This window comes from Aegilops tauschii, chromosome 2 (assembly GCF_002575655.3).
Source record: "Aegilops tauschii subsp. strangulata cultivar AL8/78 chromosome 2, Aet v6.0, whole genome shotgun sequence".
NCBI lineage: Eukaryota > Viridiplantae > Streptophyta > Magnoliopsida > Poales > Poaceae > Aegilops > Aegilops tauschii.
Window position 1 is genome coordinate 3,893,143 of NC_053036.3, and position 15,797 is coordinate 3,908,939.

Below are 15,797 nucleotides of genomic sequence, written 5' to 3' on the forward strand. Positions count from 1 at the left end.
AATCAGAAACAAATCAAGGAAAAAACAAGAATATTCTAAAAAAATTGGTGAAAACATTGACAAAAGTTTTACGTGCTCACCAAATTTCATCTTGAAATCACATTCTTGGAAGTCGTCGCAACAATAACAAAATTGACGCTCCAAAATGTTATTTTCGAAAGCATTTTAGTGATTATTTTGTTTGTTTTGCGACGACTACCACGCATGTGTTTTCTAGATGAAAACTTGTGCGCACGTAAAACTTTTGTCAATTTTTGGTCCAAAAATTCCAAAAAAATTTAATGTGTTCTCACTTTTTTCTTAATTTACTGTTCAAAAAAGCTCAAGTGAGCTCGGGAGCAGAAGATGACTTTTGCTCTGATATTTCCTTCGCCCCATTCTCCTCTTGTCCCTTTCTTCTGAATCTCCTCCTCCTGACGAAGGCCTGAGCCAGTGGCGGAGCTACAGAAAAAAGGCTGGGCGGGCCGGAGTAAGGAATTACACATAGCACTTGTACTTAAGGCCCAAATTTCATCTCAACCTTCCCTATTTTCGGCTGGGCTGGGCGGGCCACGGCCCATTCGGCCTTGCCTAAGCTCCGCCAGTGGCCTGAGCACCACCGTCTCCACCACCCACCGACGGGCACCTCCACCACCCGCGGTGCACGAATCGAGGGCCGACCGCGGGAAGGAGAAGCCGCTGCCCAGGAGCACGGGCCGCCGCCAACAGTGCGCCATGGCCAGGGACTCGGGCTGCCGTGTCCAGGAGCATGGGCCGCCGCCATCCGTGTGCCATGGCCAGGATCTCGTGCCGCGACCAGCAGAGTGCCAGAGGCACGGCGTAGCAAATTAGATCAGTCGCAACCCATTCCTCACAGTCCGCGCACCAACCGCCAACATGTGGGATGTGATATCGTTGCTATATCTGTGAGATATTATTTCTATATGTGTTTTGCTGCAGGGCTAATTGGAAAATAAATTTGAGAAACAGATGACAAAGGCTTTGCGGAGTACTATACATGGCGAAACAACTTCGCCGAGATCAAAGCTCGGCAAACATGCCATGTGGCGCTCTCAGGTTGTTCGGTAGAGGCTTTACCGAGATTGAACCAGAAGATCTCGGCAAAGCAGGGGCGCTGTTGCTTTGTTGCCGTTGGGTGTGATGAGCTTTTGAACTAGGCAAACGAGAGAACACGACAAATCATTATGTGCACAGCGTACCGGTGTAGATATGTCTCTGCTTATTCGGCCTAGGCCTTTGCCATGTGCCGGCTACAAAATTTCGGCAAACATGCGATCTCGGCGAACTTGGCAGGCCACACGACAGCAGCCGTCTGTGCGTAGTTCCTCGCTGACTGTCGTCGGCAAGATCTGGCCAAAATTGAATTCTCAACGAACATACCAGGGCACCTGGCAGTCTCGGGTGAATTTACCTTTGCCGAGTACAGCGTACAGGATCTCAACAAAACCTTGTGCCCCGTAGCAAGTGCCTTCTATGTCCGGCCTGTGAAGTGCCTTTTTTCTGTCGAGTTCTCTATTTAGATCTCGGCAACGTGTTTGTTGAGTTCCCGATTTCTGGTACTTGGAAACATACCGTTTGCCTCAATGGTGTGGGCCGAGTACACTTAGCCGAGAGAAGCACTCGGCAAACTCTCCACTGAGTTTGAATCGACTTTTGCCGAGTTTTTCAGGCACTCGGGAAACCTAGAAATTGCCGTAGTGATATCAATAACGTTGAGATTACTAGTACTTGTTAGACTGTGAACTTTGTTGTGTGAAGTGTAGAATCTGTTAGTTTCAGTTATTACCATTCATCAGACTCGGAACTATGTTATGTTAGACCGTACAATCTTGTACATTTCAGGAAGTTTTTATTAACTTAATTATATAGACGAAATGTCCCCCGTGTCCGGCTTTAATATTATATATAGGATAATAAAGTGAACCAAGGAACCAACAGTCTTACAAGTAATGTTGCTGAGGATATTAGCTTAAGACAAATACGACGCAAGTGAAAGAAGCTCAAATAAGTTCATGCAAAGACTAGAATCTTCATAAACATATTGACAAGTTGATAAGCATATACAGCAATACACAATCATGTTCTATATGCGTGTGCAGTACTGCTTAATATCTTGTAGTCATGCACAGCAATACGAACAGTAGAAGTACAATAACAATACCACAGAGCTTTTCCTTATTCTAACGCATACAAGTACTAGACAATAATGGTATAAACTGAAGGGACATATATCTGAATATACGTTGTCCTGTAGATATATATGCTCTCGTAGCTTTGAACTACACATGTGGAATAGCTCTGAGTTGCAGGTCATACCTTCTGCCAACCGTGATCCCAAATTTCTCAGACATGTCCAAGGAAGACAGACTAACCCCATCAGGAAGAATCCAGTCAAAGTGATACAGAAGGTTTGCCAATGTGATGTTGAGAGTCGACGTGCCAAATAGTATCCCAGGACACTGCCGTCGCCCAGCCCCGAAGGGAGTGTATTCAGTGTATGTCCCATTGTAATCCATGTTGTTTTCCTCAAATCTCTCGGGCTTAAACTCTTCAGGATTTTTCCAGTACCTTGGATCTCTGGAAACGGCATAGACATTAATGTATACATTTGTGCCCTTAACCATGTCACAATCCATAATTTTACAGTCCTCTATGGCTGAGCGAGGGAGTAAAGGAACAGGTGGATGCAACCTAAGAACCTCTTTAATGACTGTCCGCATGTAGTGGAGTTCATGAAGGTCATTATTATCAACGATAGCTCGATCTTGACCTAGCACCTTCCGGATCTCTCGTTGTGCCTTACTCATGATTTTAGGATGACGGACGAGCTCTGACATTGCCCACTCCAGAACATTTCCAGTAGTCTCCGTAGCTGCTGACAGTACATCCTGGAAAAGATGGTTGTGGTGTGTATAAATATATTATATGCATAGTAGTAGAATGAAAATAAAAAAAATGTGAGAAAATAAATTTATTGTTGCAATAACATCATCATAAAATATCTAATTATATGGTTGCGGTATTGTTACTACACAATTAGCCATCCAATACCACTGATAACAATGACCCACGTAAAGCCATCTCGCAAAAAAAGTAAAGCCATCTCGGAGAGGCTTATTATAAAACAGTTCTTAACGAAGTTGACATCGCTGATGGATTCCAAAGACAACTTATATGCAATAGGAATATATATGTGTTCAAGCAAAACCACCTAGAACAGTATCATATATGGCTTTCTATATATGTCGAGTGATGAGATTCGAATTACAGATTGCTATACAATACTGGAAACCTATTGAGCCCACATGTAATAAAGACGGTTGGTTACAAGCATGCAGAGCCTGAAAAAAATCTATGCTTTTCCCTTAGTCGAGAGTTGGTTATTAATATGATTCTTGCTTCTCTTCCACCGAGCTATGGATGCATGGCATTGATAATAAGGTCATAAAATTGCATGCGATATACTTAAGACATCAGAGGAAAATATAAATAAAGGTGCCAATAATGTGTTGATGGTGCAGAACACAACCAACTTCAAGAAGAAAGGCACTTCTTTGGCTAAGACGGGTGACGCTAAGGGCAAGGTAGAATACGGTCCTATCTCATGTGGCATAGTCGGGACCAAAGGCAGGACCAGTTGCAAACACCTTGTGCTTTTTCTGTTAAGTCACATGGCACTAGAAGAGGAATCAAATAAAATACGTGGCTTTGATGAGCTAGAGAGTGGAAGTAGTATATGTTATAGACATATATTTCTTGCATACTACACTAGTACAATTACAAGTTAAACACGCAGAAGTGGTTGTGGCCCAAGAGCTTGATGCTACCTCTGATGCAATTCGAGGAGGCGGTTATTCTTGTTATAGAAAGCATCGGAGGCGGTTAGAATTCCGAAACGGCATTCAGAAAAACATGAGGCAGCTGGTAGAATGAAACTATCCCTAGTTTGTAATCAACATGGGAGGTTTTCGCTTTCAAAACGCCTCTGATTCATGATATGCAGGGCCATAACCATTCCCGTCTCTTTCTTCATGTTCTCTTTCATACCTCTTCATTTTCCGTCCATTCCTTTCCCTTCTCCAATTCATGACCAAACCCAATCTTCAACGCCTCTTTGCCGTTGACCGCCATCGACCGAGTACTCACTACCACAAACTGCACTTTTCCTGTGAGGCCCGACTCCCCTCACAGGAATACAATTTTCCTCGCGGGCACAAAAATACCCCACAGGAGAATATATTCCTGTGAGTGTCCAGCCCACAAGAAAATTATTTGAGGCCCAGCCCGCCATTGCTCCACCATAAAACGGGCTTTCGCGCGAAAAACTCTTAGCTCGCGGTTTTTTTTCCCTTTGAGCGAAACTTTCTCGCGCGGCAAGATGAAAAGCAGCGCGCCAACTCAATTTTCCTGTGTGGTATGGGCCTACAGGGAAAAAGGCCCAGAGATGTACAGAAGCGAGAAGCCCTAGAACAATTCCACACTTCGCCTCTCGCCTCTCCATCTCATCTGCTCCATGGCCGCCGCCCCCCTCAAACTTCCTGGCTGCAGCCGCCGACGCCGCCGCCCTCTTCCACAGGTAAATCCAACCAGCGCCGCTCGCCATCCACTCCCCCGACCTCCACCGCTGGTCGTCTCTCACCTTCTCCACCGCCGCCCTGGTGAACCTGCGTAGGCCACCGCCGCCCGCCTTCCATCTCCCCGACCTCCACCGTCGCTTGCCTGCACCTCCATCCTGCCGCATCCCACCTCCCTTGGCCCACCCTACCCCAACCCTGCCGCCTTGTACGCGTTGCCTGCACCCCGTGCTCCCTGCCCCAGGTCTGGGTAAGTCTACCGTCACACATCCAGCAAGTCGCCGCCTCCTCTGTGACGTGACAGCAGCTGACTCCTTCTCTCCATTTTGTCCAAGCCAGCTGATCCGTTTTGTTGTGGTAAGTCTCAACCTTGGTCACCGAGAAAAAGAAGTTGTGTAGAATCTAGATCTTGGGACCTCAGGATATTGATTTTCTTTCTTTTGCTGGCTCATTGGAGCCTTATGAATGGAAAGATAAGGGGCCCTTTGCATCTGTTTTCAGTGTTTTGATTTATTCAATTTGCAGAAAATAAATAAATTGGGAGCTACTGTTGGGTTGTGTTGTTAGCACTCACGTTCGTTGATGTCACCGAAATTCTGAAAAGGTTCTTCTATCATTGCTAGATGTTTGCTTCTATAATACGCACTGCAAGTGAAGATGAGGCGTAGATCTTTTCTTATAATCTCTTGAAATTATATATGCCAAATATTTATTATTTTTCCATGCTTGATTTCTTGTAGCTTGAATCTGCCATATCATCTAGCCATTATTGAAGTTGCAGCCCACTGTTAGAATTTCTAGATGTCGCCTCCTTTGACAAATCATTTTGGCAGTAAGCGTTCAGTTTTAGAAGCAAGTTACTCATATCTTTACTTGGAAATGTAAGTAATTATTTGCATAATTGTGCTAGTCTCTTGTAGGTACTGCTTCTCATCTTTAGAAATCTCTGTGGCGGAAGGAAGGAAGCCATATATGACAGATGCAGTGAAGAGCAAAGAAAAACCTGTCTCAGGTACCTCTCACGCTTTGACAATATACTCTTCTCTTGATTTGGTAATTATCTCCCTGTTCACATACGGCCTGCTGGAAGAGTGAGGCAGTGCGTGTCCGCGCTCTCTTGTCCGTGTGTGTTTTTAGCTTCAGGTGCAAACCCCTGGATGCCGAAGACTATGAGGAGTACATACATCTTCTTTATCAAGTTCTTGCAGGTCAGCAGTCTGAGGTGACTAATGTACATGCTTGTCTATCTAATTTTTGTGTCTCTTCCATTATGTATCTAGTCGAGCTGTTATATTCCTCATTTACTCGAAGGGTATATGGCATGCTGGATCTTCTTTGAGGGCATGATTTAGTTCAGGTCCTCTTAGCCAGTCTTTGGCACCTAGCATCAAATCTGCAGCCATTATTTGCCCCAATATCTACATAGTCCCATTACTTTATTTTACTTCCTTGAATTACAATATTCACCCTATCATGTTGGTAAATGAAGCTGAATTGGTCATCTGTTTAGATAAACTGTTGTTCCACTGGCTACAAGTAAACTTTACTTTTTCAGAAATCCTTAGTTCTTGTTCTGAAAAATCATCTATCCATGATTGGAATCTTGAGATTGTACATGTTTCATCAAAGCAAAGAGGGCCATGACCTCATTAAGAATGCCTCTTAATGGGCACAAGGTCGAACTTGAAATTACCGGTGAGTATCATTTACTCCTGTCCATTATTTTATAAAGCACTAAAATGCAGTATGACATCTAATGATTGCATTGCTGCCATATGCCATATCTAAGATTTGCAAAGAAAATACTAGATGAACATCCTTTTTTTCGTCCTTGATTAGCTAAGTGTTTTTGCTCAATAGTGTCATGGTATTTAAGTTATCATCAAGTGGGCCAGATTATGTTCTGGAGCCACTTTGAAACATAAATAATGTATGTTTCACAGTACTTTAGGATCTATTTTATAGATATGCCAAAAAGATAAACCTTGAAAGAGTTAAGAGGATAACAACTCTCATGGTGAAGGATGATGCTCATCATCTCCTGCTCAATTCACTATTATTCTCATTAATGGTGTACATAACTTTGCAGGGGAACACCGATTCATCCCCTGTTAGTTTGGAGGATGTTAGTTTGGAGGCAAACACTGATGGTGACAACAAGGTGGTAGCCTAGGTGACTTAGAAACTTATGAAGATGTAGGTGATGCTCTAGATCATGAACCGAGGTGACTTGGAAACTGAGTATTTTGTTATCATTGCATTGCATTTGTGCAGTGTGGTGGATGATTATTTTGACTGGTGGTGCCATGTACACGTACAACTGTCATGTTAATGTTGTTAAGCAAGTAAACGTTTCATATGTCAACTAGCAGATGTTCAATCATGCATGGATTTATGGATGGAAATATGCTATGTGTACTGATTTTGGATGCACGTACAAAGATGTGATGTGGATTTGGGTTTTAAATGGATCATACGTGGACCACCGGTATGTGCTAATAAAAGGATATTGATTTGTTTGTTGCGTGCTCAACATTGATTAGAAAAAACGAAAATTACGTGCTTTGCTAGCCATTTTTCCTTGTAGGTTGGCCGCCACAACAACTCTGACCTCTAAATATGATGGCATCGAGATTTTCCTGAGGGTGGCTGACAGGAATAACCGTCAGGGAAATATTTCCTGTCCGTCGACCGTCAGGCAATGAAAGATTTCCCTATCGCTTTATTCCTGGCGGAATTTTCCTGTCGGGTAACCGTCAGGAAATATTTTCCTGACGGGATTTGCCATTTTCCTGTCGGTTCTTAGCTGTGGGGAAAAGTCTGCTTTCTGGTAGTGACTCTGCCAAACTAGGGAGGCATGGTGGTAGATCCGCCTGGACAAGCCATTCACCCAGGCCTCCATCGAACTGCGCATCCTCCCGGCCACGTCATTGACTTAGGCCTCTGCCGAGTGATGATGGTGCGGTAGCAGATCCTCCCAGCCATGCCATCAACACAAGCCTCTGACAAACTAGTCAGATGTCATCACAGATCTTGTGGGCTACACCGTGGACCAAAAAGGCTTAGCAGGGGGACTGGGTGGCGACTACTGGGATGAAGATGCCGCTGCCGACCTCCACCGTTGGATTACATCACATGGGAGGACTACAAAGACATTGTCATAGATCTCCGGTACAGTGAGCTACCAAGTATTACAGGCCTTTGTAACGATGGATTTTCGTAGGTTTGGTTGTTATATGCTTATGGATATTGTTGGTTAGCTGCTATTTTCAGTATTAGAAATTCATGTTTACGATTCAGAGTTTAGTGCTTTACATTAGGATCAGAGATCAAACAATACGAATGGTGTGGCAGTAGCCTATAAGCACATGATGAAACTTGTAACCTTTACACAAATCGGAAGTGTAGCTAGCTTTGGTAGGTATGTGTTGAAGAATTAAAAAATTTCATTAGCTCATGGCGTGAAGAACGGGACGCCCCTCGCACATCTTCTTCCCAGAAGACGGGGTCACATCACCAAGGAATCCATACTCCATGACGAGATCAAGCAGAGCCACGAATACATGAAAACTGCTACTATGTCTAGGGGAGCAGAACTAGATGTTTGCGTGGAACAAGAAACTTGTCGCGAGCAATCATGAGCTGCAGAAGAAAGTTGAACACTTATAATCGAAGATGACCTAGTCACGGAAGTAACATGTGGATGCTGCCATCGAGCTCTAGGATAGCTTCTGGCTTGCAAAGGTGCGCGAGAATGTGTTGATGGAGCAGGTCAAAGTCGCCAATGAGATCATCCTTAGTAAGTATCTGAGTCCGCTGCTGGCTTCTTCAACAGTTGTGTTTGTTGTCAATTTCATTGAAATAATTTGTATATAATTTCTTACCTGGAATTGGGGGACGGGCATGACTAGATGTGTACCGACTGCATGCCTTTACCAATCCCGCGATAGCATTGGTTGAGGCCTTCTGGTTGCCGGATTAAATGGCCAATTGTGTTGTCAGTATGCAGGACCAACTGTTCCAAGTTGCATGTTTGGTACATAAAATGAAGGTTGCAATACAGTATCTCTGTGTCACCCTGTGGCCTAGCGACGAGATAAGCTCCAACATCTTTGTCCTCCACGACACATTCATGCAATGTACGTCAGAAGTGGACATGTGGAAAGAGTCGACGATGTGTTCGGGAGATGGTATGGCACGAGCAGTGGTGTTGGTGGACTATCATGATGGAGTCAAAATAATCTCTACGGGAGTTCCTATTGATGCAAAGCGCAATCGGGTCGCTGCCCTGAAGTGGCTTCCCTTAGTTCTTCATACTGCCATCGCCGTGTTCACCAACCTGGAGTAGCGCATGGACGGCTCCATAGAAGTGAACACCGTTTGTTAAATTTGTCCTCGGTATGCTGAGTGAGAGTAGTGTAGAAACTCGATGATATTTTGCGGTGAACTGCTTAAGTAGTTTTACTCATCTAAGGTTGTTTCTCCATTAATTCCTTTCGGTCGTATGTAGGACGACCTTTAGTTTATTCTTGTAAACTTAACAACCAGTTGCAATTGTTGTCGGGGACGAAGAGTGGGCCTTGGGTACCATAGACATTTAGTTATACATCCACGGGGAAGCAAAGTCAAAGGAGTCGGGATGCACACTTACCGATGACACATCCACTGGGTGGGTGAGGTAACCACATGGGGTTGCCTGGAGGATTCAAGCCCCTAGGTTGTGTGATCCAGCCCCTGAGAGTTGCCCAGGAGAATCAAACTGACTTCTTAGTAAGAGCATACATAAATTGAAAGCGACTCATGGTTGAGTGAAAAATGATCTAGACCCCACGTGTTGCTCGAGTCAGACAAAATTTATTCATGTTCAATCTAAAATTACTAAAATTTAGATGTTAAGGAAGAAAGAACGCATCTGGCCAATGATGAAGAGCCCATAACATGGTGAGGAAAGCTTCTGCATGCATTCCTTATTCTGAGTGAGTCGAAGAACCAGGTTGCCTTTGTTGAAGGATAGGCAACACGCTTGGTGGCTGTGGTGGTGGCACAAGTTGTGCTTATACCTGGGAGATCATGAGAGAGCGAGCTCCCGTGTTTCCTCAAGGAGGTTGAGGTCATCCTGCCTTGTCGATTCGAAATTAGCTGCCACATGTATTGCAACTTGCGGGGAGTCATGGAGGTTGCCACTCGGCATGACAGCTTTAGCTCCATGGAACATGAAGGCATGCTTGTAGCTATAGATTGTTTTGGAGCCCTCCTTATGCTCCAGAGGATGGAGGGGACGTTATTGATCCGAAAACCAACAACTGACTCGAGGGGAACCTTTGAGGAAGAGGCCATTTGAGCACTCAACTTGCCCAATAGTCCGCTGGTTGGCCACCAAAGCATAGTCCATTCGGATATCATTTTATGCAAAACTGGTGAAAGGCTCCAGTTGTGAAGTGCTTTCGGTTCTCGGTGACGATGTTGTGAGGGAAGCAAAATCTGGAGATGATATGTTTCATGAAATTTACTACAGTTGCCCTGCCAGGTTTGCTGATTGGTTTGGCCCCGATTTGCTTGGCGAATTTTTCACTACACGAGGGAGTGAGTGAATCTCCTCGATGCTATCTTGAGAGGTCCAATAATGACAAGCCCCACACTGGTGATAGTCGTGAGCGCGGTGGCTGATGAGTGTAGCTCTACAATCATGTTGGTACAAACGCGCACCTTCACATGAGTGAGAAAATTTAGCCAAAAGAAACAATGTTGGAAATCCTTAGCGACGTGTTTCCTTGATGATGTCTAAGCGGCCATAAGTTCCAGCGTCGATCTCTTCAAAAATTTCCCCGCCTTCTTCTAGAGAGAAGCACCACTAGTAAACTCCACTGAGACCACGACTGTACACCTTGCCATTTATGATGGTGTATGCTTGAGCACGGCGCATGCCGCGACGTGACTGAGCCTCGTCCTCTAGGAGTTCCTTCCTTATAGCATAGGCGAGGTATTGATGAGTCTTGTTAGGATGAAGGCTAGGAAACCTTCATGGGTCAGGCAAGACACTTCAGAGTCTTGGCTCCCAGGTTTGTATGATCAGTAGCTGACTCCAGCTTGACAAAAGATTTGTGTAGTTGTTGAAGAATAATTCTGACTGGTCCCTTTTCTGGAGTGGAGCAATACTTGTGTGTTGTCTTCATTACCTATTACACCACCCATTTCAAATCTCAAAGACACGCGACTCAATGAATACTGGGAGAAACGGGAATGCACAAGCCATGCAACATTTTTGTCAAGTGGATATGTAACATGTAGTTAAGGTTTCCTTCCTCTGGGGAGATGAGGCCGACTACGGCCCCTTATCCCCCTAGCATCTTCAACCTGTCGAGCATGATCCATTGCTCTGAGTTGATCTAGCAAGGGAGGGACTGGGCTTCAGTCCACTTAACAAGGAAGTCAGCGAGACCTTGAGATTTGTTATCCTTGAGGGGCTCATAGTTGATATCATAAACTGCAAGCTCGATAGATCACTTCGCAGCTCAACCTAAGGTGTCCCTCTTGCCGATGATTTCAGATAAATGTGGTGTGGACGAGCATGGTCACCAAGTGGGCTTGGAAGTGGTGGACCAGCTTATGCACTACCATGAACAAGTCCTGGATGAGCTTCACGTAGTGCAGGGATAGTTGCTCAGTGATGTAGTAGATGGGTTGTTGTACTTTCTACACTTAGCCTTCTTCCTTGCACTCACTTATGGAACAATGCCGATAACTTGTTGGTGGCCGAGATGTCATGAAGCATGGGCTCCCCTTCATTTGCCGCGACAAGGACTAGTGAGTTAGATATTAGCCGCTTGATGTCGTCAAAGGCCTTATGGTCTTCATCGGTCCACTTGAAAGAGTCAGATTCTTGAGGAGCTGGTAGAGAGGCAGGACCTTTTCCCCAAGTCGGGACATCAACCATTTGAGTGCCGCCATGCGCCTGGTCAGTCGCTCCACATGGAGGTGTATTGGCAGCCCAACAACAGCTGTAAATCTAACACACTCGAGCCATTGATCTTCACTGTATCCGAAGGTTGCGAGTGCTCCTATCCCCTCTCCCCTCGCGTTTCTCCCCATGGAGGCGCTGGCGGCACCCCATGCACCGCCAGCAGCACTCCTACAACACCGGGCCCCTCGTCCCGGTGTGGCGGCTCCCCTTGCCACCGAAGGTGACTTGGGGTGGTGGAAGACGAAGTCTGCCGTTGGAGCTGCTGGGGCGAGGGGAGTCAGCGCGTTGCGGATCTGCGACCAGGGCCGCGACCCTGCGTCGGGGTGGTGGCTGAAATCTTCTCCGACAGCGCCATGACCGGTGGCGGATACAGGGCTGTGGCGAGTGTTGTTGGACGAAACCTAGCTCTGATCTAGGTGGATCTCCCGTGCCGCCTACCCAGTTCTTCTACGCTGCGTGGTAGGGCCGAATCCGGTGAAGGGTTGGCGCTACGCTTTCGCCACCTTTCCCGCTGATGGCCCATGGCCGCCGGTTGGGTTTGGTATGGCATATCATGTAGGGTGTCGGCCGGTAGTGTGGGGCTACGGGCTCGACCTTAGTCAAGGGGGCGGTCCTAGGGTTTCTTAGGTTACAAGACGAAGATCTTCCTAACACCTGTCCTCCTTGATCTGGTTGGAGTGTCGGGTTATGGTAGGCTTCGCCGACGAACTCCCATGGGAGTGTTATGCCTGGAGATTGCTGGACCGGGTGGGATTCGGACGTGCCCACTGATTTTTCGTTAAGGAGGGAGCGGTGCGAAGATCTGCTATCTGTTGCCATCATGGGATATGTTTGGTTCCATGGTCAAGTTAGAAGTGGCGAATGTCATGGAATCCGAGATCGGAGGACTAGTAATGGTGATTGGAGCTTTTGTGGCGATGAGGAACTTGCTTGGAGTTTTAGTTTACGTAGCAGTGGTATATAAGTGGGGGTGACAGCACAGGTGAAGTCCAAAGTCTTACCTCTCAGGATGAAAATCCAAGGTCTGTTCTTAATTGGTTGTGCCTGGCAATGGCCTTGTTGAAGGTATTGTTTTGAGAGCGGGGACTATCTTTCTTCAAGGTGAAAACCCAAGATCTACGACCGGGCGACAATGGCCGGCACTTGTGCACTATTTCCTTCTTTGAGGCGTCGCTTTTGGAAGACTTGGACTTCGGCTGTTGTTTTGGTGGTGGTTGTACTGCTGCTTCAAGGATTGAAACTTTGTGGCGATTTGTTTAGCTTCTTCTTTTTTGGTTGTGTGCATCCGTAATGACATTAGGGTACTGCCTTATTGCAGAGGCTGGGTATAATTGGTATCTTCGCGATATTAGTATATTTCCTTCATTGAAAAAGTTAAGTGAATTAGGAAGAAAAGCCTAGCCACTCCACCCAGCTAGCGAAAGCTGTCATTGTGAGAGTGAGAGCTAAAGCACACGACAAGAACACAACCTATGAGAGAGAGAGAGAGAGAGAGAGAGAGAGAGAGAGGAAGAAGGAGAGTGGTTCTATCTAGATTTGCTACTGTACAATTTTCAAAGTGGCGATTGAGGGCTCAAACGTGCTTGGATTGGCATCAAACGTGATGAGATCATTCCTTACTTTGAGTACTTCGATCTGGCGAGCTGGTTTCAGGATTGGGGCAGTGGAGAACGGGATTTGAAAGTGGGTTGCTCTGTTTGAACTGCTTCACTTTTTAGCACATAGTAGTTTTGGGAGACGAAAATATTCGGTAGGAAAATGATAATTTTGAGGCGATCTGTGGAACACGTGTTTCATTTTGTCCAAATTTGATGTTGTTTGGTTCAGCGGAAGTTGTGCTTAATCTGCTTTCTTGAAATCTTGCCTCTTGTTGTTGTTGTTGTTGTTGTTGTTGTTGTTGTTGTTGTTGTTGTTGCCATTTGGCAATGTTGAGAGGGTGTTGTAATCTTTAGAGGTTCAAGAAAAGACTTTTCACACACCAATCTCATACTGATGTTGTGTGCACGGTCGACCTACAACCATGGTTTTTGCTCCGAAGCTGAGGATAGTTTTTCATGTTAAATCATGTGTCACATGTGCATGCTGTATGAGTTTACTCCGTTGCTTACTTGTTTGCTGAAGTTGTCTTTTTTTTGCATCTTTTTGAAGCTACCCTCAGAATTGACTTCAAGTGGAGAGGGGCATATTTTCCGTGTTAGTGAATTTATGCATCACACTCACATCTTTGTTATTGGTTGGAACTGACTCGCATATCCTTCTTCCTCGTGGCTGCCATCTCAAGCACAATTCATCTTTTTGTCTCTGAGACGGTTTTGTACCACTAACTCACTCGCCAACACACACCACTAACGAACTAACCGATGGCCTTATACCTCTCCTAGAATCTCTCCCGTAACCACAACCACGACTCGCCCTCAAACGCGAGTAACCAGTAACCACTAACCACTAACCAATGGTTTCTCCACAAGCAGCTAACAAACTGACTAACCGATTCACTCCCCAAAATCCCATGCGAACTCATGTTTCACAACTAGCATGCAGCAGTGCAGCTCTACGATGCAGTCAGCATCTCGGCATAAAACGCAGCTTCGCACATACTCGCTTTGCACGCCGATCTCCACCCAACAAAACTTGCCAGAAACTAACCTTTGGGCACCTAAATTCATCGAACTACATGCAGTACGAATGTAACCATGCAGATAACTAAATCAAGATTAATTCAAGTTAACACACTCCTACTGATGGAGATAGTCCTCAGGCGGATCAAGAAGAAACTTTGTACTACGTGTGAAGGAAATTTTTCTAGTCAGCTCACCGCAGTGGCCAAAGAAATGCGACTGAATAAAGCATGCTAGCAAGCACGTATCATGTTCCTAGCTAGTGCAATTCAGATCAGAAAAATGAGGAAAACTTACAAACAAGACGGTGTTTATACTCTCTGTGGTTAGAGGGAATTCCAACGTGTCATCCCGCTGCAGCCTGAGCAGCACGTCCAGCAGATCCTCATCGTCGTCATGGCTGGCAGCTCGCGCTGCCTTGTGCCCCTCGATGATGTTCGACATGATGTGCTGCATGCGGCTCTGGGACTTCTTCATGAGGCGCTCACCGCTGCTGAGCCACCGGGCAAGCCGTGATGACGGGAAGAGGTCGACCAGGCAGAAGCCACCCATAAGCTGTGAAATCTTGTCCAGCTCGCGGAGGTACTCCTCCTGCTGTGGGAATTTGCCGCCGAAAACCGCCCTCGACACGATGTTGTTGCTGAGCGTCGCCATCTTCTCGCTGATATTGACAGTGGCACCATTCAAGGCGGTCATGGAGCGGATGAGGTTGGCCACCTCCTTGGCCCTGATGCCCTCCATCCGCTTCACCTGTTTGGAGCTCAGGAGCTCCACGATGCACACCTTGCGCATCTGGCGCCAGTGGCCGCCATAGGGGGCGAAGGCCAAGCCCTTGCCACCACAGCTGATGATGTCCGGGGTCACGCGGTTCGGCCGATCCGCAAACGCGGGGTCCTTTGTTTTCATCACCAGCGTTGCTGCCTCAGCGCTGGAGACTATCACGGTGGGTACTTCACCTAGCGTGAGGTGCATCAGCGGCCCGTACCGATGAGATAGCTCCATCATACTGCGGTGTGGGAGGACGCTGGCAACATGGTGGAGGCTGCCAATAATCGGGAGAGTCCATGGCCCCGGAGGCAGATGAGGCTTCGCAGCCGGCTTGCTCTTGCCACTGGAGAGCTTGAGAAACCAAACGACCAGTAGCGTGCATAGGCCTATGAAACACAAGCTTGGCAACATTTCCATGGAGTGTATAGCTTTGGATGTGTGCCCTCATCTGCTGGTTGGCAAGGTTGGCAGAGATCATATATATTTAGTCAGAGAGGTTGGAACACTGGAGCTAGCTCCTGCACATTGTGAAAGCAATCTACTATTTTCCTAAATACGAGCAATTTGGATTTCTAAAATGTTACCAAAAAATAGTTTCTGAAATTGCATCAACACATTAACTAGTTTTGAATACAAAGTAGGCTGGGAACAAGAATTATTTGATGTTGGTCCATTCGCTGCAGTACTTGTCAGCTATTAAGTATTTCAACTGCCTTGAAAAAAGGCCTAATTTTTGTGTGTGTAGTCAAACAGTGCGTACTACGTTCGTGTTTCCATGAAAGACACTCAGCAACTACAATACAAATCTATGTTTGTATATTACAAGTACTTGACAGGGTAAACATGAAAAATAAAAATTGGCTAGAAAATCCGATA

The 15,797-nt window shown here is 45.9% G+C and overlaps 1 protein-coding gene and 1 long non-coding RNA gene across 3 annotated transcripts; one reads left to right on the forward strand and one right to left on the reverse strand.

Moving 5' to 3' along the window:
• Nucleotides 1-2,016: 2,016 nt before the first annotated feature.
• On the reverse strand, nucleotides 2,017-15,477 carry LOC109751710 (cytochrome P450 71D7). The gene is made up of 2 exons (XM_020310603.4): nucleotides 14,451-15,477; nucleotides 2,017-2,888 (listed from the first exon to the last, which is right to left on the reverse strand). Exons 1-2 carry the CDS (start codon nucleotides 15,336-15,338, stop codon nucleotides 2,280-2,282), a joined length of 1,497 nt encoding a protein of 498 aa, XP_020166192.1. The 5' UTR covers nucleotides 15,339-15,477; the 3' UTR covers nucleotides 2,017-2,279.
• Nucleotides 4,535-6,939, forward strand: LOC123496971 (uncharacterized). Of its 2 annotated transcripts, XR_012201567.1 has the most exons (3): nucleotides 4,535-4,931; nucleotides 5,495-5,782; nucleotides 6,664-6,939. It is a non-coding gene; the product is annotated as an uncharacterized lncRNA (long non-coding RNA). The 2 variants fall into 2 exon arrangements; XR_006669109.1 differs by having other exon boundaries at nucleotides 5,495-6,939.
• Nucleotides 15,478-15,797: the final 320 nt, after the last annotated feature.